Genomic DNA, 25603 nt, shown 5'->3' with positions numbered 1-25603 from the left:
AATAAGCATCAAATGGTTTCCCCCTCCTAGCGACGTTAGGGACGAAAAATATGCAGGTGTAGTATGAAATCTATCAAAACAAACCTCAAATGACCATTAGTAAGAAGATAAGAGAAAAACATACCAAAAGATAAAAATTTTAACGTGGTTCGTTCGAACGACCTATGTACACAAAATATTTATGAGAATACAAAATATAGAGAGAAATAACCTCTATCAATTCCGTCGAAATACAAGGAGGTTCACTAAACTTTTTCCCACAACCAAAACTCTCAAAACCATAGGACTACAGTTGTGAATGCTCATTAAGTTAGAAAAAAAATCTATATTTAAAGAGTCCTAAACCCTTTCCTACAAGTAAAGGACTAGTCAAAACACTAATACCTTTTTTTAAAAAGAAAAACTTATTTATAATAAGAATTCAGGGCAAATAAATCCCAACAAGAGAGAAGTTCAAATAAATTACAGATGACTCTTTTTAAGTAGAGCACTGAGGAAGGAGGAATTGGCGGGGTGATTCGGATTACAAGGGTTATTTGATTGTAGATTTTATAAGCATACATTCATATTGTGGTGGAAATAGAGGCCCTATTAGAGGGTAAAAGAGGGTCGATTTATTTTTTACCGAACACCACTCTAGGAAGTCTTACAAACGTCTCTAACACTCAACCTACTTTACACCCACGAATTTGACTAAGTATAGAAATACTTAAGCAGCAAAGTTAAACAACAAACAGACTTTACAGGAACTTGTCCCAACCTTTATTAATCTGATAATTAATACAAAGGAAGGCTTCACGAATTAGTCTAAGGCTAAAACACTCTGTCTAAACCTTAGACGAATTTCCACCCTTAATAAAATTTCTGCACATGGCAGTTACATGCGGCAGTTACAAATGACACCTGTCCGACACTTGTCATCACAGGATTCAAACTAAGTTTCCAACAACTATATTTCTAACAGATAGAATATAATTCAAATTACATTCTTATCTACACAATATACTAATATTCTAACACATTGAATATTTCAGGCTACATTCTAACACTTAGAATATTTCAGCTAGCTTCCAAAACGTAGAATATTTTAGCTGTCTTCCAACACTTAGTTTTTCAGCAATTCTCGTGAACTGCCTTTGTTCTTGCCATTGTCAAGTCTTCACAGCCTTGCCTTGCCAAGCCAACACGCTGCCTTGCCGATGTCCCTAGCCCGCACGTTAGTCTTGCATGTTCAAGCTGCCTTGCCAACGTCCAAGCCCCTTGAACCTGCGTTGCACTGTTTTTCCATCATCCATGTCAAGACCAATGCCCAAGTCCTTGACATGTCTGCACGTAATTAGATCAAGTAGTTTGCGGGTCTAATAGACCACTCGCACCACTTGAACTCGATGTCCTCATCGAGACTGTTTTAAGATAGTCCTCGATTTGAGCATCAAAATGCCATAAGTCTTTTGCCTTCTCCCAAACTGCATCAGCTGCACTCTTTCCTTTCCAATGAGCCAAGAATGCGGTCTTAGTATTCTTCTTACTTGTGCCCAAACCCCGGTGATCAAGGATTTTCTCAATTTCAGCATCATACTGTGTAGGTACTGATGGAGGAGTCCTCTTTGACCTATTTCTGTCTGGATCATATGCATCTGCAAAGTAAGGTTTCAAGAAATTCACAAGGAAAATGGGATGAATTTTCAACCTTTCTGGCAACTTTGACCTATAAGCAACTTCGCCCACTCGTTTCACCACTTCGAATGGACCATCATTCTTAGGAATCAAACACCGATGTCTGGTCTTACTTACAATCTGTTTCCAGATTGGTGGGGTAAGTTTCAGTAACACCTTGTCACCCATATTAAACTCAACTGAGCGATGATGTTGATCAACATACTTCTTCATGCGCCGTTGAGCCTTGCGCAAGCTATCTTGTGCCTCAGATAGCATTTCAAGTCTGTCCCTTGCAACCCTGTATGCTGCTGGACATTTTCCCTGATTTTTAGATTTGGCAACATCTAGTGGCGTCATAGGCTGTCTGCCTAAAATGATTTCAAAAGGGCTCCTTTCTGTTGTAGACGACTTGTGCAGATTATAACAAAACTGCGCAGTGTCTAACAATGTTACCTAATTCCGTTGACTTGCTGTCACATAGTGCCTCAAGTATTCTTCTATGAAGTGATTAATTCTTTCCGTCTGTCCATCTGTTTGTGGATGATTTGCAGTAGAAAATTTTAATTCAGTTCCCATCATATTGAACAATGTTGTCCAATGTTTACCGGTGAACCTTGTATCTCTATCACTCACAATGTCAGCCAAAACACCAAAATACTTAACCACATATTTGTCGAACAAATCAGCAGCAACTTCAGATGAACATAGTTCAGGTGTAGGAATAAAAAAAGAATATTTTGAAAACCTATCAACTACTACCATGATAGATGCTTTGCCATCTACTTTAGGGAATCCAGAAATGAAATCCATGCTTACTGATAGCCATGGCTTTTCAGGAACAGGCAAAGGTTGCTGCAAACCTGCTTCCTTCTTACGTTCAGTCTTGTCAACTTGACAAACATGACAAGTCTTGACGTATGCCTCTATATCATCTTCCACTTTTGGCCAAAAATAAACACGAGACAGTAAGACTAACATACTTTCAACACCTGGATGCCCAGCCCAAGCAGAATCATGCGCTTCTTTCATTAAGTCTTTGCGCAATCCGCCCTGATTTGGTACAACGATTCTCCCCTCTTTAAAATAGAGCAGATCGTCCTCGATCCAATACCGTCTCATTGTGCCATCTTACACTTGACTCATCCATTTAACATATAATGAATAATTTGCAGCACACAACCTTATTCTATCATAGAAATTAGTTTCGAGTTTTGAAATTGAATATACTTCAACAAACACTTCTTTTCTACTCAGCGCATCAGCAACCTGGTTGTGTTTTCCTGGTTTATGTTCCCACATGAAATCATATTCTGCTAGGAATTCTTGCCACCGTGCTTGTTTAGGACTCAACTTTTTCTGTGTCTTGAAAAATGTATTTGCTACATTATCAGTTCTTACTACAAATCGAGTACCCAGGAGATAAACTCTCCAAAACTGCAAACAGTGTACCACCGCAACTATTTCTTTTTCATGTTATGCCACCAATTGCCTTGTATGACGCATCAATGTGCACTTCAAATGGTAACTCAAAATCAGGCAATTTGAGTATAGGTTTAGATGCAATAGCATTCTTCAAATTCTGAAATGCTTCATCACATCGTTCAGACCAAACCCACTTTGTATCCTTCGTCAACAAATCTGTCAAAGCCACTGGCCTTTTTGAGTAACCAGCAATGAATTTTCTGTAATAGTTAGCCAAGCCAAGAAACGACCTCAAATCCTTCACATGACGAGTTGCCTGCCAATCAACAATGGCTTGCACTTTCTTAGGATCCATTCGAACTTGGTTTTTACTAACAAGATGCCCCAAGAATTTTATCTCTTGTTGAGCAAACTCACACTTTTCCATCTTGACATAAAGTGTGTATTTTCTCAACTGAGATAGAACCAAACTTAAGTGATTGACATGTTCCTCAAATATTCGACTATAAATGACAATATTATCGAGATAGACAACAACAAAGTCATCAAGATAGTCAAACAATACATTATTCATTTAGTTGCAAAACGTTGTCGGGGCATTAGTCAGTCCAAATGGCATTACAAGGAATTCATATGAACCATATCTAGTTACACATGTTGTTTTTGGTTCATCACCCTCTGCTATCCTAACCTGCCAATAACCCGCCCTGAGATCAAGTTTTGTGAACTAGAATGTCTTACTCAACATGTCCATCAAATCCTGTACCAACGGAACCGGATACTTGTTCTTTATAGTTGCCTTGTTCAGCGCCCTGTAGTCTACACACATTCGCATCGGTCCGTCTTGTTTCTTTTGAAATAAAATAGGAGCACCATGTGGGGCCTTAGATGGCTGAATCAATTCAGCATCCAACAACTTGTTCAATTGTTTGCGTAATTCAACCAATTCCTTAGGAGCCATACAATAAGGAGCCTATGCAGGAGCAACCGTACCAGGAAACAACTCAATTTATGATCAATATCCCTCCTTGGTGGTAATTTCTTTGGTAATTCAGGCGGCATAACATTAGCATACTGTTTTAAGCAATTCGGCAACACAATTAGGCACTTCCATCTTCACATCAGGTTTCACTTCAACAAAGGTAGCAAGTATAGTGTCATCACCTTTCTTCAGCCCTTTGTCGATTGACATAGCAGACAAGAACATTCCTTTGTCTTTCTTCTTTGCAACTTTATTAATGTTCCCAAATGGATGAAATCCTTTAAGAAATCTAGCATTTCTTCCATTCATGACCATCACTCCATCTAAGTGAGGAAATGGAACAAACTGGAATTTTCTTAGAAAATCAATCCCAAGTATGATCTCAAATTCACCAAGCGGCATCACCATCAAATTATGTTTTCCCACCCAACTTCCAATCGACATAGACACACCATAAGCCATTCCCACAATGGCCTGTGCCTTATCATTGACTGTTTTGACGTAGGAAGGGCTTTTACACAACTTCAGCCCCAATTTTGTAGCAATTCTCACGTCTACAAACGTATGAGTGGCCCTTGTATCAACCATTGCCATCACACATTGTTCTTCACTTTCGTTTCTATATGAATTAGAGAAGCATGAAGATTCGAAGTACTAGACATTTCTCCAACATTATTAATCCCTGTAATATGGTTGAAGGACAATCCCAATGGGTTTGACATTGCTGCCACGATTTCCTCACCGTCCTCATTTTTATTCATATTTCCAGAAAGCAAAGCGTTTACCTTTTTCCGGTTTGGACAAGACTTGGCCAAATGAGGACCACCACAAGTCCAACAGCCCTTAGAATTACCATCTTTGTTCTTTGGTTTGTCTTTTCCATCCCTCATTTGTGCCTTTCCTTTGTAATTTGTATCGTCCTTACGACTATCCTTTTTCCATTCCCATTTTTTATCATTCTTTTTTTTTAGTTTTTGAAGTGGAGGTAACATCTGTGAAAGGATGAGTCGTCCGGATTTCAATTAACGAATCTGCAGCAGCAATTGCACCAGGCAGACTTTGAACATTTTGTCTCCGGAGTTCATTTTGAGCCCAACCTTGCATATCCGAAATGAAGTTGTGTAATTTATCCTCATCAGACATATTCTTTATGACTAACATCATAGAGGTAAATTCTTTAATGTATTCCCTCACCGAACCCATCTGCCTTAGCCTTTTCAATTTATCCCTTGCAAGCCAAGATGTGTTTTTAGGAAGAAATTGATCAAGCATTTATATTATTAACTTATCTCATGTATCAATTCTAGGACGTCCAGCACTTACATCATCTGCATTTCGAGTCCTCCACCAAAGTTTAGCATCACTTGTCAAGTACATTGTGGTAATATTTAACTTGTCAGCGTCAGGCAACCTTGCAGCAGTAAAATACTGTTCCATGTCCCAAATAAAGTTTTTTTCAGTTCTTTAGCACTTCTTGCGCCACTAAAGGACTTGGGTTCTGGAATTTTAACCTTAGATGATTCAACACGATTTGAACTCAACGTAGCCACAGCCCGACACAATACAACGAGCTCTGCACGAAGGTTCTCATTTTCCTTCTGCAGTCCCTCAAGTTGTTGCATAGTTGTGGTACGAAAATCTAAGATTTCAGCAATATGATTATCAACATTCTGTCGATATAAAACAATCTCCCCCTGAAATTTCTCAGCGTCTTGTCTCAAATCAATGACTTGTGTAAACAAATCCACAAATGTAGAGTCTCCCAAAATATCATCTGTAAACACAATGAATGCTTCAATTTTTCATGCCAGTTCTTCACCATCGTTCAACCGTGCTCTGAGACCAACTGAAAGAGGGTCGACTTATTTTTACCGAACACCACTCTAGGCAGTCGTACAAACGTCTATAACACTCAGCCTACTTTACACCCACGAATTTGACTAAGTATAGAAATACCTAAGCAACAAAGTTAAACAATAAACAGACTTTACATGAACTTGTCCCAACTTTTATTAATCTGATAATTAATACAAAGGAAGGCTTCACGAATTAGTCTAAGGCTAAAACACTGTCTAAACCTTAGACGAATTTCTACCCTTAATAAAATTTCTGCACAAGGCAGTTACATGCGGCAGTTACAAATGACACCTGTCCGACACTTGTCATCACAAGGTTCAAACTAAGTTTCATACAATTATATTTCTAACAGATAGAATATAATTCAAATTACATTCTTATATACACAAAATACTAATATTGTAACACTTAGAATATTTTAGGCTACATTCCAACACAGAATATTTCAGCCAGCTTCCAACACATACAATATTTTAGCTGTCTTCCAACACTTAGTTTTATTTCAGCAATTCTCGTGAGCTGCCTTTGTTCTTGCCATTGTCAAGTCTTCACATCCTTGCCTTGTCAAGCCAACACGGTGCCTTGCCAATGACCCTAGCCCGCACGTAAGCCTTGGATGTTCAAGCTGCCTTGCCAACACACAAGCATCTTGAACCTGCATTGCACTGTTTTACCATCATCCATGTCAAGACCAATGCCCAAGTCCTTGACATGTCTGCACGTAGTTAGATCAAGTAGTTTGAGGTTCTGACAGAGGGTGTGAAATTAGTCGTACAACTCAAGTTAAATTCCATTAAAATAGAAACCAATTCGATTGAAATATCACAAGCATTAAATCATCCTCACCCTATTTAGTTACAATGATTAATGATTGCGAGTTTCTTATGAAGAGGTCCAATAATCTCCCATAATTTTTGCCAAGCCAAGAAATATAACAGACCTTTAATCTAGGATGAGTGTCAAGCTAACATCGTCCATACAAGACACTAATGTATCAACCTCCAGTCTTGGTCGTAGCTATAGTGCAAGTAGATCAAGTAGGAGCCTCTAGTAGTAAACTAATTTCTAGGACTAATTGTAATAAATTAATCTATTTTGATAACCTATCTGCAATCACTAGTACTTGTGATAATATAGCAACGTAATTATATTATATAAAATATCCCTTTTATATAATTTTTTTGAAATGGCCACCCATTCAAGGTGTTAGAAAAAATCTCGTGGACTGTCTATATATGTGGGCCCAAATCTGTCTTCGATTGTCAGCAACCATAGGAGTTCTTTTTTAAATTTTTTTATTCATTCGTCTATTTTTATTTGTCATGTTACGCTTTTCAAAAGTTAAAAAACTTCATCCATCTACTTTATAGTTTAAATATAAAAAACTAAATTATGACAATAAAAGTGGACAGAGGTATTAATATCTAATAATTCTTCCGTTCATTTTTACTTGTTAGGTATTGCTAAAATAAATTTTTATTTTTACTTGTCACTTTTTATATATTTAAAAATAATAATAATCTTGTCCATATTTATCCTCAACATTAAATACTTATTTTCAAATCATTTTTCAAGATATCATTTGATTGGAAATATTTTGAATTTTATATATATATATATACACACACACACACACACATATCATTCATTATTCATGATTGATATGTCAAGTCAAACTGTGGCGAATAAAAATGAACAGAGGAAATATCGTATACATTTATTGTGGGTTACTACTCCACTCTAATTAACGTGATGATAAAATTATTTTATAGTTTTATTTTTTTTCAAATTTAATAAATATAGAAAAAATCCTTATATTTATATTATAAATGTTATGAAACTATAGAATAAGAAGAAGAAAATAAAGAGAAGAGAAGAAGAAGAAAATAAAGAGAAGAGAAGACTTATTATTTCTCTTGAGGGATGATTTTACAATGAAGAGAAACTCTCTATTTATAGGGGAAATCTAATTTGGTCTCCAAGTAGAGCTCTTAATCATATCCTAAAAGGATTCCACATGATAAACATTCACTTAAATAAAAATACTTTATAACACTCCCCGTGAATGTCTAATTCATAAATGACGTGCCTCGTCAAAAACCTTACTAAAAAACATTAAGAAAAAAAAATATAGTAAAGAAAAGAGTACACATGTCTATTAATATGCATCTAGGCTGCCTCATTAAAAACCTTACAAGAAAAATCCAGTGGGACAAAACTTTATAAGGAAAAAAGAGTACAACGCATATTAACCCCGCCCCCTAATGAGAACATCATTCAAGAGACTTGAATCTTCGCATTCCAAGCTTGTGAACCATCTTTTTGAAAAGTTGCAGCTGGTAGAGACTTTGTGAATATGTCAGCCACATTGTCACTTGAACGAATTTATTGCACATTTATATCACCGTTCTTTGGAGTTCATGTGTATAGAAAAGTTTTAGTGAAATGTGATTTGTTCTATCTCCTTTTATGAATCCTCCCTTAAGTTGTGCTATGCATGCTGCATAATCTTCATATGATGTGGTGGGTACTTTATCACACTCCAAAACATATTTCTCTCGAATGAGATGTATCATAGACCTTGACCACACACATTCTCTACTTACTTCATTAATAGCTATTATTTAAGCATGATTATGCTTTGTAGATCTCTAAGATATGACAGTCCCCCTTATAAATAGACACATAACCTGTTTGGAGTCGAGCTTTGTTTGGATCAGATAAATATCGTGCATCAGCATAACCAACAAGATTGGGTCTACAATTGTTAGAATAAAATAAACTCATATCATATGTCCCTTTAAGATATCGCAAAATGTGCTTGATCCATTCAAATGTCTCCTAGTAGGAGTAGAACTATACCTTACTAACAAATTAACAGCAAAAGTTATATCAGGCCTTGTAGTATTAACAAGATACATTAGTGCACCAATTTCTCTAAGATATGGTAGTTCATAACCAAGAATTTCATCCTTTTCTTGAGTTTGGTGTGAATCCTTATTCACATCAAGCGAAAGAACAACCATCAGAGTACTTAAGGAATGCACTTCATCCATAAAAAATCTTTTCAACACTTTTTCTGTGTAGGCAGATTGATGAACAGAAATACCATTTGTCAAATGATAAATTTGCAAACCAAAACATAATTTTTTCCTTTCCAGATCTTTCATGTCAAATTGTTCTTTAAATAATCAATTGTCTTTTGAAGCTCTATTGGAGTTCCAATAAGATTTATGTCATCAACACAAAGAGCAAGTACAACAAATTTGAATATTGTTTTCTTTATAAAAACACATGGACAAATTGCATCATTTGTATAAAATTCCTTGATTAAATACTCACTAAGACGGTTATATCACATGCGTCCATATTTCTTCAAACCCTATAATGATCTTTGCGATTTAATTGAATTCTTGAGATTTTGAATTATATGATTTAGTCATCGCAAGTTCTTTAGGAATTTTCATGAATATCTCATTATTTACTGATCCATAAAGGTAGGTTGTGACCACATCCACCAAATGCATTTTAAGTTTCTCATGCAGTGTGAAACTAATGAGATAACACAATGTTATTGCATCCATAATGGGTGAATATGTCTCTTCATAATCGACGCCAGACCTTTGAGAAAATCCTTGTCCCACAAGGCGTGCTTCATACCTTTGTATTTTATTTTTCTCATTTATTTTTCGCACAAAAATTCATTTGCAACCAACAGATTTAATATCATTAGGTGTTTGAACTATATGTCAAGAACCTTCATGTTTGACAAGTGAATTCAACTCTGATTGAATTGCTTCTTGCATTTTGGCCAATCATTTCTTTGTCGACATTCTATAACATATTGAGGTTCAAGATCCTCATTATCTTGCATGACATTTGTTGTAACATTATATGCAAAGACATAATCAATCACTATTTCTGACAGATTCTGATTAGTTTCAACATCCGTTATCAGAATTATTCAAATTTTGAACTTTCATATGAGATTCTTTCATAGTGTCATCTTGGCATTTACTCTTTCTTTTTTGAGGATTTTGATCCTTAGAACTCAATGGTCTACCATGCTTTAGGCGTGTTTTTGACTCATTAGCTATGACACTAGTGGATGGTCCTATAGGAACAACAATTTGAATTGGGACATTCTCTGTAGGAATATGTGATTTAGTAATCCTTTTCAAGTTTGTAACTGCATCAGTCATTGATTTGCAACTCTGCAGATGAATAATCTTTTGTACTTCTTGCTCACAAGAAGAAGAATATGGATGAAGATGAGACAGTGATAAATTTTTTCACAAAATATCTCGTTTTATTTCACTGTTCTCTCCCACTAATTTTGGGGAAACTATCTCGACAAATCGACAATCTTCAAATCGAGCAGTAAATATGTCTCCAATCAATGGTTAAAGATAGCAAATAATGGAGGGTGACTCAAACCCAAGATATATTCCTAACCTTCTTTGAGTGCCCATCTTAGTGCGGTTTGGAGGTGCCAAAGACACGTGTACAACACATCCTAAAATTCTTAGATGGGATATATTAGGCTCTTGACCCATAACCAATTGCAATGGAGAAACCTTATGATAATTTATCAGTCTGAAACGAATAAGTGTTGCAGCATGCAAAATTGCATGTCCACATATAAAAGTGGATAACCTAGTTTTCATAAGCAATGATCTTTCTATTAATTGTAGATGTTTAATTAATGATAATGTGAGACCATTCTGAGTATGAACATGAGTAATTGTGTGTTCAACTTTTATCCTAATTTCTAAACAATAATCATTAAATGATTGAGATGAAAACTCTGCAGCATTATCAAGACGAATGAACTTAATCTGATTATTAGGCCAGTGTGCCCTTAACCATATTATTTGTGCCAATAATTTTTCAAATGCCAAGTTACAAGTTGACAAAATGCACACACGAGACCATCTAAAAGAAACATCTATTAGAACCATAAAGTATCTAAATTACCCACTAGGTCGGTGAATAGGTCCACAAATATCCCCATGTATACGTTCTAAGAACGCAGGGGACTTAAATTCAACTTTCGTTGGTGATGGTGTCACAATTAACTTGCCTTGACAACAAGAAGTACAAGAAAATCCACCATTCAAAAGAACTTTTAGGTCCTTCAATGGATATCCATTCGAATTTTATATAATTCGTCTCATCATTATAGACACAGTATGTCCTACACGATCATGCCAAAGTACAAATGTATTGGAATCAGTAAACTTTTTATTTACTAATAAAATATGTCTCAATTGCACTAATTTTTGTCCAATACAAGCCAGAAGATAGTGCAGAGAACTTTTCTATACATGTATGCCCGGAGACATTCTTGGTGATACCAAGATAATAAAGATTTATTTCATTCATTGATTGTATATGATAACCATTATCACGGATTTCCTTAAAACTCAACAAGTAACTCTTAGATTTTGGAGAAAACATAGCATTACTAATGTAAATTTATTTCCCTTTGGCAAAATTACAATGACTCTTCCAAAGTCCTAAATCATATTAGTACTACCGAAAATTGTAGTAACATTTATTTTGCCCATACTTAAATGAGGAAAATATTTTTAATTTTTGAATATCATATGTGTTGTACCATAATCAATCAAGTAAATGTCTTCATATTTTGATAATATGGTTTTGAAATTATCCATATCTTCACATGAAATGAGGTACACAAAATAAATATATATTTAATATTAGTGCTGTCAAAATGATACAATATATTCAATGTAATAAACTAATAATTAAATATTAGAAGTTAAGCCTTAATTTATTGCTTCCTCTAAGTCAATAACGAGTTGTTACGAAAAAATAAGTAAAAATCATTATTAAATCCTAGTTAATAACAGACTGCATGTTGTTAACATTAGATCAAGTGAAAAACCTAATATAATACAACCACATAATAAACTTTATTATTTGACTAACACTATCATATTGGAATCATATAAATAAATCAACGAAAAATATATATTATCTAATTAAGATGGAACAAACTAATGGACTACAAGAATATCACTAAACTAATTTATAATACTAATACTCACGTAAATAACTATCATTAAATGAAATTTATTAATAACTACTACCATAAGACACAAACACAAAAAAATTACTCTTCCATGTTCACAGATTCATTACAAATTAAGTCATCTATCTTTCCTTTAGGATGTGCGAAGAAATCTGCTACATACAAGTGCGTGATGTCAACTTGATTTTCAGAGACAAAATTTTCCTCGGGATTTTTCTCTTTCTTCTTTAGCAATTCTTGATAAAGCTCAGCCAAGTGTTTGGGAGTACGACAATCACGTGCACAATGACCTCTTTCATCACACAAAAACAACCTTCCCTCGTTGTTTCACATTTATCATCCATTCTTTTATCCTTTTGATTGTGTTTTTTATTTAATGGGCGTTTAACAACAGGAAAAAAAGTTACGTTCTTGACCATAATCACGATCACTTCCACGTCCACGTCCACGATTAGATTAGGGTCGTGACCTTTTCTACGCCTAACATGGTGGGCGTACGTGTTATTCACTTCAAGAAGTGGTTCAGTTCCAATAGGCTGATTCTTATAATTTTTCATTAATAAATAAATTTTTTTCTCAACCACAACAAGATGAGAAATTAGTTCAGAATACTTTTGGAAACCTTTCTCTCGATATTGTTGCTGCAAGAGCACATCCGAGGTTTGAAAAGTGGAGAATGTCTTTTCCATCATATCAATCTCACTAATTGTTTCTCCACATAATTTCAATTGAGAAGTTATTCTGAACATGGCAGAATTATACTCATGTATAGACTTAAAGTCTTGTAGCCTTAGATGCATACAATCATATCTTGTCATTGGATGTATGACCATCTTCAAGTGGTAATATCTTTCTTTTAGGTTTTCCCACAAAACAAGTGGATCCTAAACTGTTGAATATTCGATTTTCCGAATCTCGTCAAGATGATGACGTAAGAATATCATTGCCCATGCGTAGTTTTGTGTTGATGCCTTATTTTCTTCTTTGTGGTGTATCCAAGACCCATTGCATCAAGGTGGATTTCAACATTAAACACCCATGAGAGGTAGTTCCTGCCCGAACTTTGAAGGACAATGAACTCTAGTTTCATAAGATTAGCCATTAAAATTAAAAACAAAAGAATGTATAATACCTTATTAATTTTTCAAACCAAACCTTCACTTTTTGAGAAAGTACAGTCTCGTGCTGATAACGTGTTATGAAACTATAAAATAAGAAGAAGACAAATTAATTTAAAAGGGCTTAAACCGAAAATAAAAAGGAAATTTTAAGATTTCGGTTAAGACAAGAAAGGGACAACCTAGTACCTAACCTAGGATGGTCCAAAGAGTTAGTTAAGATCCTAACGACTTAACGGTACTTTAGTAATTACCCTAGGATACTTACTTAATTAATTTAGCAATTTAACTAATTAATTTAAAGGCAAAACCGAAATCATAAAATAATTTACATATTTCGGTTAAAAGAAGAAAAAGACAACCTAGTACCTAACCTAAAGTGGTTCAAAGGATTGGTTATGGTCGTAACAACGTAAGAGTACTTTAGTAATTAACTTATATCACCTTATAAATTAAATTAGAAGTTTAATTAATTGGTGTAAATGATAAAATTGAAATCCTTATGCTAACCTAATACAATTCAAGAAACATCTTAGTACTTAACCTAGGATGGTCCAAAAGGGTTGATTATAGTTCCAATGACTTAGGGGTACTTTAGTACTTATCTTAGGTCATTTAATTAATTAAATTAAGGATTTAATTAATTAATATATATTCAAAATATTGACCAAAACCATAGTCAACACCAAAATTCCAGATTTTGGGTCACGTCAACATTCTCCTATGTTTAGTCAACTTAGGAGGGACTTTTTAGTAATTAGATAATTAATTTATTTAAATAAGTTATTGAAAACTAATTTTAATGATTCAATATCATTTATTAAACCTAAAAATCACGTTTAAACTCATAGACAAAAAGGACGCAAAAACAATAAGCAACGAACGTAAGAAAAAGGTAGAAAATATATCGATTTCTCTAGGGCGATTTCAAGGTTTGTTGAAGGTTTTAGTTCAAGGTGGTATTCATAGATTAAGTTCTACATAAGGTATGGGTTTCTCTCCTGGACTTCTTTATCTAGGAGAACTTTCTTCCGAATGATTCAAAGATCTTAAAAACTAGGGTTATTTCCCGTCTTTCTTGTCGAACTCCTTTCCCTAGTATCCTTGTCACGATTTCAATGTTGAATAGGTTAGAAATCATATTGTTGGTATGTGGTGCTCTCTGATCTTAATGTGTATATTTTTTTATTAAATAATAATTGAATGAACCTATTAATTGGACTTGTTTGATGCTAAGTGTTATCATGTGAATAAAAAGAATGATACTATGTTAAAGATATGTCTGAAAATATTATGTATGAAGATGTTACAGTCTATTGTGCATACTTTCTATTAATATGACATTATGAAAATGTTAAAGTCATCAAATGTTAATATGATTCTATCCATTGAGACTTTAAAACGTTAGTCTAAAGTCAAGAACTAAAATTGGCTTAACAAGGGCTACTATGAAATCATATCTTGAATGAATTGACTATCTGGTTCCAATAAAATTGGCTAAATCTATTTGTCAAAATGAATATATAATAATGGCTATAAACTCATCTAAATTATTAAAAGCTTGGCTAAGGGTTCATACACATGGCAAATTAAATATGAACATACGTAAAATTGGCTTATGCCAATAAGAATGAATTTGCTAGTCTAACATCCCAAATCTTGAGCCAATACTAATCATACGCTAAATCTTGTGTAATTAGGATATCAAATGATAATATAAGCACTTCTAAAGTAATATCAATGAATCCATAACCAAGGGCATGACCCTCATTGGGACAAATCCAACATGCTCTAAAAGAATGACATATGAACTCATGAAAATCATTGAATGAAGTGCTCATTGTCCAGAAACGATGATATGAATCTACTACACTAATGTAAGTAAGTAACGTGAGTTATAACATAATTAGAGGGGTCTAAAGTAAGTAAGTTACCATAATAGGGTGCTAAAGGAAGTGAGACAAGTCTCACTTAAACCTAAGCTGCTATGTTAAAAGAATACTCACACATGAAGGTGTTAGAAGGTGTGAGCCACTATCATTAACACCAAAGGATGATATGTAAGGAAAATTCACATTTCATCAATGTAGAATAAGGATGACCAGTCATCAATACAGTAAGTAAATCTCAATTTAGAAGCAAACCTCTATAATGCTTGAGTCAATATTAGAAGATAAAGAATAAATGAACATTTATATAAAATGGTAAGTAATTATGAAAAGCAATTATGCTAATTTTAATGAATGTGGCCACAACATGATAAGGGGATTATGTGAAAGATGATATCAATCTCAAATTAGCCTAAGTAAATATTACTAAAACGTACTCACCTATGAAAGTGTAAAGCTAAAGATAAGAACAATCTCTATGAATATTCCAACGAAAGTATTGAGATTAATGTATACTTAATAATAATGATGAGATGAGAAATAATCTATTGAGATATGATGTCCTAATACTAGAAGCCAACTTCCATGATGTATGAGTCGAATGCAATGGAAATTTATATTGAGCACCGATAGGCTAGCTTTGAGCGGTGATGCATTCATTCGGGAAGGATAGAGGTTCACGTAACTCTCATGATATGAGACTTTCCTGTATTGCCGGGTATGGGTATCCTTATATCTCCTAGTCTTCGAACCTATACTGCCAATATAGGGATCTGGCGGGGTTCAATGCCCATGTACGCTAGCATGTTTTGGGTCACTTTGGCTGGTGATTCCTCCTCTATTCGGTGTGGAGGAGACACTGGATTTGTGATGCTCACATGATCTATGTCTTAATGTTACATCAACGATTCCAAAGTTTCATGTATACGAAATGTATAATATATAAGACATGAAAGTAATGAAATTACTTGCATGATCAATAGAGAGTTGCTTATTAAAGGTAATGAATATATAGTGTAAAGAATGACTCACTATAAGGTAGGGAAATCATTCCTTAGTCCTTGGATTACTCAATTGATTTAATGTGGGTATGGGACTACAATGTATAATTGCAGTTCTAAGTAAAACATAGGATTAAAAGACTTAATGAACTACACAAGAACAAGAAGAAAAATACTGAAAAATAGAGTAAGGCTTGTGCCAATATTGGAGTATGAATAGATACCTCACTTTGAAGTTGACTTATTCGCTCGGTCAGTCGTCGGAATGTGTACGAGATACTAGCCGAGCTGAACTGGTTAGTGATGGAAGCAATTCCCACGAACTGAGAACAAAAGGATGTACTTGCCCCCTTCCCCAGCCATTACCGCTTATATAAACAGGGTTAATAACCAATTAATGGGCATAGCCAATAAAGATTGTTTTATAAATACATTGATACCCAATATAAAAATGAAATATTATCTTGTAAGTAAGGTAGAAAATAATGGAGCATGGATTATGAATCAACTAAAGAATGGGCATAGCCAATAAATATTGGCATATATATATATATATATATATATATATATATATATATATATATATGTATATATATATATATATATATATATATATATATATATATATATATATATATATATATATATTTGTACCCAAAGGATATAATAATGAAGAATCTAAAGTAGAGTAGCCAAATCATTTCTTTCGTCTTCTGAATTGCTTACTCGATTCATTGTAGGTATGGGACTACGATGACCCATTGCACTTGTAAGTGAAACATAAGATTAAAGGAGGTCATTGAACTATATAACAAGATGAAGAAACATACTGAAAAATAATCCAAGTGTCAAAAATAGGGCTCTTGGGTTTGGACTATCCAACATCGAAATCTTCGCTCCAGTTGTTCTAAAATTATGTAGATGATACTAATTTTTTGTAGTAATATAGAAAATGAGTTGTGTGCTTTGAATGCATTAAAATAAATCATATTCATACTAGAATTTACGTCTAACGATGTAGGAATGTCTAGTCACTAGGCTTTCCAGAAATAGCATACTGTTTAGGAAGAGCTTTCTTTGATCATACATAGCCTTATGTGTATGTGTGCATACAACCATGCTTAATACAAGTGGTGTACTAACATCTACTATTTATTATTTTATAGATGCAGGTTAAGGTACAGATTGATGACTCTTGCAACGACTTGGACATCAATATTTCTCCAGACCATTTGGTAGGTCCTCTTGATTTCGAGGATGCTAAAGTTTTAGTCCAACCTTAGTTTTAGAAAAAGCTAACAGATGTTGTCCCTAGCGTTTCTTTCGTACTTTGATTTCAAAGCTTTTGTATTTCTTTCGTACTTTCATTTCAAAACTTTTGTAACAAGACCGTGTTTGGCAAACATATTTATGATATATTCTTAGTCTAATTCAAATTGATTCTTATGATAGATGGTTGTTATATTTAAGTTGAGCTTAGTATATGATAAATTCATGAAATAACTCTATGAAGTCTATGTATACTTCATACATTTCAAAGTTTTAAATTTTCTGCTAAAAATAACCATATGAATGTGATGCATGCAATATGAGGCTTGTCCGCGACCTCTGAGAGGTCAACGTTGCCGGTTGTGATCCGAATTCTAGAATACGGGTCGTGAGACTTGAAGGCAACAAGGATGTGATGCCGGATGGGATGCCGAACAATCTACCTCCAAGGCGCGAGGTAGATCACAAGATCGAGTTGGTGGTTGGAGAGAAGCCACCCGCACATGCACCTTACCGCATGGCTCCACCCGAGTTAGAGGAGCTAAGGAAGCAGTTGAAGGAGCTCCTCGAGGCTGGTAACATCCATCTATCCAAGGCACCTTATGGCACGCCAGTGCTGTTCCAGAAGAAGAAAGACGGGTTGTTGCTCTTATGCATCGACTATAAGGCACTCAATAAGGTCACAATCAAGAACAAATATCCTATCCCACTAATTGCAGACTTATTTGATCGAGTTGGAAAGGCCAAGTACTTCTCCTAGATGGATATCCCGAAAGGCTACTACCAAGTGCGCATCGCAGAGGGAGATGAGCTGAAGACAGGTGCGTGACTAGATACAGAGCATATGAGTGGTTTGTGTGCCCTTTGTCTTAACCAATGCACCCGCCACCTTATGCACACTGCTGAACAAAATCCTTCAGCCTTACTTGGACCAATTCGTGGTGGTGTACTTGGATGACGTAGTCATCTATAGCAACACCTTAGCGGAAGACGTGGAGCACCCGAGGAAAGTCTTCCAAGTCTTATGAGAAAACTAGCTCTACGTCAAGCGGGAGAAGTGCGATTTTCCCCAGCACGAGGTGCACGTCTTAGTCCATGCCATTAGCCAGGGAAAACTACGGATGGACGAGGCAAAGATCCGAGCGATTCAGGAGTGGGAGGCGGCCACGAAGATGACCGAGTTGCTATCATTTCATGGACTTGCGAACTATTATCGGAGGTCCATCAGTAGCTACTCCGATAAAGCCTCTCCACTGACCGAGTTGTTAAAGAACAATAAGCCGTGGGCTTGGAGCAAGGAGTGCCAAAAAGCGTTCGAAGATCTCAAGGCCGCAATATCGAAGGAGCCGGTATTGAGGCTGCCCGATTTCTCCAAGACCTTAGAAAGACATACGGATGCCTCATAATTTTTCATTGGGGAAGTCTTAATGCAAGATAGACACCCAATAGCATTTGAGAGCCGCAAATTGAACAAGACAGAACGATGGTACACGGTGCAAGAGAAGAGATAATGACCATTATGCACTGCCTACGCAAATGGAGACACTATTTACTAGGCTCCAAGTTTGTCGTCAAGACTGACAACGTTGCCACTAGCTACTTTCAGTCCCAAAAGAATATCACCCCGAAGCAATCTAGATGGCAAGATTTTCTAGAAGAATTTGACTACATCTTGGAGTACAAGCCTGGAAGTGGCAACGTCGTGGCCGATGCACTAAGTAGGAAGGCTGAACTTGCTGGCATCACTACAACCCATTGTGACATTCATGATTCCAACAGGGATGGTATACAACGCGATCCACATGCAAAGAAGCTAATGGAGTTGGCCTCTCAAGGCAAAACAAGGCGCTTTTGGGTAGAAGATGGCTTCTTGCTCACTACCGGTCAGAGGGTCTATGTGCCCAAGTCCGGGGCTTTCAGGCGGCGCATCATTAAGGAAAGCCAAGACACGCCGTAGGCTGGGCATCCGGGGCAACTAGGAACAAGGTCGCTGATTGAGGCTATTTCTTTTTGGCCACACATGCGGAATGACATCGAGTGCTATGTGCAGACTTGTCTTGTGTGCCAACAAGACAAGGTGGAGCAAAGGCAACCGACAGGGTTACTAGAGCCACTACCCGTAGCAGAATGTACATGGGAGAGAGTGACCATGGACTTCATCACATCCTTACCAAATTTCGACGGGTTTGGTACGGTCAGGATCATGGTAGACAGGTTTTCAAAGTATGCTACATTCATGCCTACCGCAACCGGTTGAACCACAAAGGAAGCTGCTCGATTATTCTTCAAGAAAATGTTGAATTATTGGGGTCTGCCGAGACATATCATTAGAGAACGAGATCCTTCTTTACCATGATCTTTTGGAGAGATCTGTTCAAAATACTTGGCACAGAGCTTCACTTCTCCACAAGTTTCCACCCGCAAACCGATGGCCAGACCGAACGCATCAACACCCTATTAGAGTGCTATATAAGGCACTATGCCAGTGCGCATCAAAAGGATTGGGCCATACTTCTAGACATGGCGTAATGTTCTTATAATTTGCAGAGGAGTGAATCCACGGGGCACACACCATTTGAGTTTGCGACAGACCAACATCCCCAAACTTCGCATTCGTTGCCGACTACTTTTGAGGGAAAGAGTTTCGGTGCTTTCCATGTTGCCAAGGGATGGGAGGATCAGCTTGACAGTGTCAAATACTACATGGAAAAGGCAGCCAAGAAGATGAAGTTCGCCGACCGCAAGGGTCTTCTCACAGACTATAAAGAAGGCGACATGGTCTTGGTAAAATTCAATCCAAGACAGTTCAAGGCACTAAGAGGCGTTCATCAAAACTTAGTGCGTAAATATGAGGGTCCATTCAATATCGTTGCTAAGGTGGGAAAGATCTCATACAAGTTGGAGTTTCCTCCACACTTCAAGATCCACCCGGTATTTCATGCGAGCGTCCTCAAGCCATACCATGAGGACAAGGAGGATCCTCATCGGAACCGATCATAATGGGCTCCTGTTATTGTCACTGCTCTGCACGACCGGAATATCGAAGCTATCATGGATTATCAAGCCAAATGGAAGCGAAGTCAACAAGGTAGCGCCATGTTCCTTGTACATTGGAAGGGACAAACTCTTGAAGAGGCCACATTGGAGAAATATGAAGATTTGTGGCAGTTCAAGGACAAAATCTAAGATTTTTTACAGCAATGCGCCGCGGTCGTCGCATCATCAGGTGGGGAGGCGTGTGACGTCCCGCCACAATTTCAGCCTAATTCCGCATTCGGAAAGGGGAAGATTTCTCTAGAGTTGTGCGGAGAACTTTAGAACATTTTAGAACTCTCAACAAGGCTAGAGAAGGTCCCTAAGTAGTGTAGAATTCTCTAGAAAAGGGACCAAAGTGTAATTATTTTAGGGACTTGTAAAGTAAATATTAATTACATTTTAGTTCGTAGGAAGTATTATAAATAGAGGTGCCCCTCATTTGCTAAGGAACAAAGCAACTTGTAAAGAAATTTTCCAATGCAATACAAGCCTTCTTCCAAAGTTCTCTTTTATTCTTTCTAAGTATTTCATTACATTCTCTTAATGTTCCGAGTCATAAAGGCTTACTTGAGCTTACAAGATCGTGAAAGTTTCATGAGTAAGTTGTCAAGTGCCGCACGGAGTCTTAGCAAATACTCTAAGTCTGTGATAATGCACAACTACCCCCTCAACCTATGCTCGAAATCCTAGAGGCACATTTATACAATACTAAGGTCCTATTACCCCCCGAACTTATTTTATATGTAATTTTCTACTCCTTTTCGACCTACGTGGCACTAGTTTTTTAAAAAAGTCAACTAGCATTGGGGCCATAAGATAGTTCCACGTAGGCCGAAAAGGGGTAGAAAATTATTAATAAAATAAGTTCAGAGGGGTACAGGGCCTTACTATTGTATAAGTGTGTCTCTGAGATTTCGGGCATAGGTTGAGGGGGTACTTTTTCACTATACCCCCTTTAAGATAACATTAACATGTTTAAAATCCAATAATTCCAGACTCATTTTACTAATATGATAAGAGAGTACTTCACAATTTAGTTGGAGGTAGATTGTTGTGCTTATTGAAGGTGTGCGCTGCACTGAATCTTCGCTTAGTAAAACAATAACCCTTACTTCATAGACAATAAAGGTCTCAGACTTGAATTATGACTGCTTAAGGGAAATAAAGTAGCAATGCTTATACACAATAATCAATATCTTGACATAAGCTTTCTTAGCCAACACATTACGACCTTCTGCTATCTCAATTCTCATGAGTTTTTTTAGAACAAGATCATTCTTATAGAAACAACCTATTTTGACACTCGCATATGTTAAATCTATCAATGGTTCTCCTCTAATTTGACACCCCACTCATACAAGATACAAACTTTCATTTGGAGTTTCAAAAATCGACCGAGTAATTTTATTCAATTTAACTTTTTGCCTAAATGTCAACAAGTTACGTAACTTGTTCCAACAAAGAAGTAAGGAAAGTAACATAATATTTTTATGTGGAAAACACCCGATTTAGAAGGTGTAAAAAACTACGACTAGTACCCTACATGATTTTACTTCAACTTCACTAAATCACTGAGGCTCCACATTAAATTGATTACAAACTTTGCAACCTACGGAACTAACTCTAATTCCTTAACTTCAAGTTATGGAGTTATATTGCAAGTCTTTTAATCCAAGGAACTAACTCTAATCCGTAACCTTCAACACAAACCTCCAAGGTATGTGTTCCTAACTCTTCAAGCTATTATAATCTTTAGACAACACTCCTAATTTAGTTTATAACTCACTAAACTAAGATTATATCAACACTTAATCATAAAGAAAAACTCCTAACACATAAACATTGTAGAAGGATCATGTTCTTCGATGTGTTACATTCAATGTATTCTTTCAGTTCGTCGGTAGCATTTGCGAAGTCAATTTCTCTTTTTGATCTATTAGTGTACACATACTCTAGACAATTTCACTTCTATTTAAGCACAATTCTTCATAGATTTATTTTTCACTTCAAATTCTTTATTGACTTGAACTCTCTTGACTTAGAATCTACTTCAAGCAAGACTCTTTCTCTAATTCAAACTCCTAGCTTCTTTGGACTTCTTCTTCAAATTACATTCATTGGTTCTTTTGTATTATAGTCGAACTGCAACACTTCAATTTAGTTTTAACTTGAAGAGTTCTACTTTAAGTGACACTCCTTCTTCAACTAAAACTCATTACCTCTTTAGACTCCTTCTTCAAATCATACTCATTGATTCGTTCTATTCAATTCATCAAATGTTCATTTCTTTGGGTTTCTCACGAAATTAACATTATCTATTTCTTCATTTTTACACTCTTGTCTTTATTCATTCTAAAGGCTTTGTCGAATTCAACTACTTCAAATCTCTTTTCTTTGTGCATTCAATTTTTTTGTAGACACTGAAGCATGAAATACTAGCATGAAACAAGTTAGTCAATGAGTTTTAAACACTACACAACTATTATCTTTCCCCTTTTGGAATCATTGAAAAGCTATGTCAATCCTATAATATAAGAGCTAGATTGATCAGTTAAACTATTTATGTCCACTTGCTATCACCAAGATAATCAAATAACGACTTTATGCAACATAATAATATACTTTAGAGAGTAAGAACACAAGTCATTAAAACAATATATAATCATTCCATTAAACTGCCAGATAATGTCATATATAAGATCGAAGTCATACTAACTGAAGAAAAAATATTGAGCATTAATAGAAAACAAATACTTGACATGAGTTCAATAAATCCTGAGACATTATCATTGAATAGTGAAGAGAAGAATGCAACAGTGACAATAATTGTGTCAATCAACGAATATTCCAGCATTTTCAAACTTGTCTTCGTGAAGAATAGCATGTAAAGCTTAAATTATTATTCAAAGGGCATTTTTTACATAAGCTACATGAGTATGCTCCAATTCTGCAATTTTATCAATGAAATTATTACTTCCACCTTTTCTTTTAAGTATCAATTTTCCTCATGAGACATGTAGATTAACATGGTTCATCTATTGAGTAACCTCTTTTTCTTTTTTTAATTTGGAAAGTCCATGCCTAAATTGAAATGGCTGAACCCATCAGAAGCCATCTAAAGTTGAGATCAATTTTCACTTAGACATCTTAAGTAGGTTTTTTCATTTTAGATCTCTTATATTAGGTTGTACATTGTCATTTTGACACTTCTTACTGATGTGACAAATTGAGTGTAACACACTCATTAATAGTGCGTGAGAGTCTTATTTAGCCTATTTTTTAATCTCTTTTCCCCCATTTCGAGCCTTTACATCTACCCATATTTTACAAAACTTAAAATCATTCAATGGACGTAAATTTTTTTATTCAAGTTTTTTCTTTAGTTGCAATAGTCCAATTAAAAGAAGATGGAATCATTTTAAAGTTAAAAATATAATTACATATCAATGTTCCAAGATATCTTAACTTCTTTTTTAAAGAATGAAGAACAAAATTAAGTGAAAACATTAAACAGTATGCAATTATGACTTTGTTTTATCCCGCCATTATAACTTTTAAAATTTCATATTTCGACTTTTAAACAATAAATAAAATCAAGAAACGGATGCAGCGAAGAAGACGATAAAATAGGAGTGGATTTGTGATAACGACCATGAAAATTGAGGAACGAACAAGATTGTGTGGTGGTGGAGATGATGAAAGAGTCAATGGAAAGGGAGAAATTTCATGGAGAAGATAACCTGGGGGGCGGGGGGAGTTGGGGCTGGAAGGGTATCAATATTCTTCGAACTAAAATTTTAATTCATTTTGACCTTTAATTTATTTATGTGTATAATGAAGTGGCTTTAAAATGAGTTATCATGATACAATATGTCATTTAATCCATCTGGACTCGTTTGTTCAACACACACATAGAGTGAATAGGAGATTGCGAAAAAGTGTCAAAATGACACATCAAGCTCTGACATAAGGTGTTTAAAATGAACAAAATTTAATTTAAGTGTCTACGTGAAAATTGATGTCAACATTAAGTGGCCACCGATGGGTTCAACAAATTGAAATTGAGTATTCCTCAAAAATCACTATGGGAATCATGTAATTTTTTTTTTCATACTAGCTCTAAGATCTTTACTAATGGCATCTTCTTGACACTTGTGATTTCTAAATGGGATTTTAAGGTGAACTAGAAAAAAAGGATGAATTTTTGGAGTTGGTTCTTCCTCATGAATTGAAAATGAGGATCTAAATTCACCTCCTCAAATGAGAATTATATATGTACTAAGTTACGAGCAATTTTAAGAGGACATCATCACAAATATCAAAATCCGTACTTAGGTAAATATTTGATTTAAACTTGAAAAAATATCAAGAGGGCTAAGTGAAAGAGAACAATTTGAAAGAATAAGACTTTTTAGATTTGCCGATTATTTATTATGTATTAGAATAATTAATACATGAAACATGAGTGCTCAACTATTTCACTTTAAACAATATTAACCTCTATCAACATATAACATAACTGATAAAAATATTTTTGTGATCATCATTGCTTGTTTTCACCATTTTTCTGTATAATCTAATACAAAATTAGGTTAAAACAAGTAAAGGATCTGACATTGGGACACAAAACTAAATGTGTAAGACTGAATTGAATAACATTTTAGCTCATAAAAATAAGAACAATTATCATAGCTAATCAATGAGGGGAGTTCATGCAATCTTAATCATCCCCAAGTCTAACTTATTCTTTTAATAATACTCCCTACTTAGTGTCACAATCCATCAGTTGCTGTTTGACAAAGAACCGCGTGATCCAATAACCACATACTTTTGTGGATAAATCGGTTTTAAGATTCATCATTTCCCTTATCAATATGCCTTTCTTATGTTCAACAAATGAAACATGTGATGCAATGTGTTCAATGCACGCTCATTAGTTTCACTTTAATCTTCTTCTTTTTCCCCTTACATATGCATTAGGTTCACTTTTTTAAAAAACCACATTCCCCCATTTTGTGAAGTGAGCAAAAGGATATTTAGTTTGTATTCGTTGATATGTCTTAATCAAGCAATATCAATGAATTAAATTACATGTTTTCTTTCAGCTTCACCTGTCAAAAGTTTAAGGGTTAGTATTAGGAAATCAGACAAGCTTGGGTCTTTCCTTATGATCAAAAGGGTGAATCAAATTTCTTTTCACCCATATAGGTAACATGTTACTACACTTGTTTTTGCCAACGGGTATAAATATGTTTCCATTTGTGAATTTATTATTTTTTTTGTAAAATCAATAGCAACTGGACACTTACAAA

General features: G+C 35.3%; 2 protein-coding genes across 2 annotated transcripts; one reads left to right on the top strand and one right to left on the bottom strand.

Moving 5' to 3' along the window:
• Positions 1 to 1341: 1341 nt before the first annotated feature.
• On the bottom strand, positions 1342 to 2016 carry LOC104645661 (uncharacterized). Its single transcript, XM_010317536.2, has one exon. The coding sequence runs from the start codon at positions 2014 to 2016 to the stop codon at positions 1342 to 1344; it is 675 nt and encodes a 224-aa protein (XP_010315838.2).
• Positions 2017 to 18015: 15999 nt separating this feature from the next.
• Positions 18016 to 18661, top strand: LOC138341656 (uncharacterized mitochondrial protein AtMg00860-like). Its single transcript, XM_069293170.1, has 2 exons — positions 18016 to 18076; positions 18348 to 18661. The coding sequence occupies exons 1-2, from the start codon at positions 18016 to 18018 to the stop codon at positions 18659 to 18661; spliced, it is 375 nt and encodes a 124-aa protein (XP_069149271.1).
• The last annotated feature ends 6942 nt before the right edge of the window (positions 18662 to 25603 follow it).

Source organism: Solanum lycopersicum, chromosome 2 (genome assembly GCF_036512215.1).
Source record: "Solanum lycopersicum chromosome 2, SLM_r2.1".
Lineage (NCBI taxonomy): Eukaryota > Viridiplantae > Streptophyta > Magnoliopsida > Solanales > Solanaceae > Solanum > Solanum lycopersicum.
The sequence above is the reverse complement of the archived record's forward strand: the minus strand, read 5'-3'. Positions and strand labels throughout refer to the sequence as shown.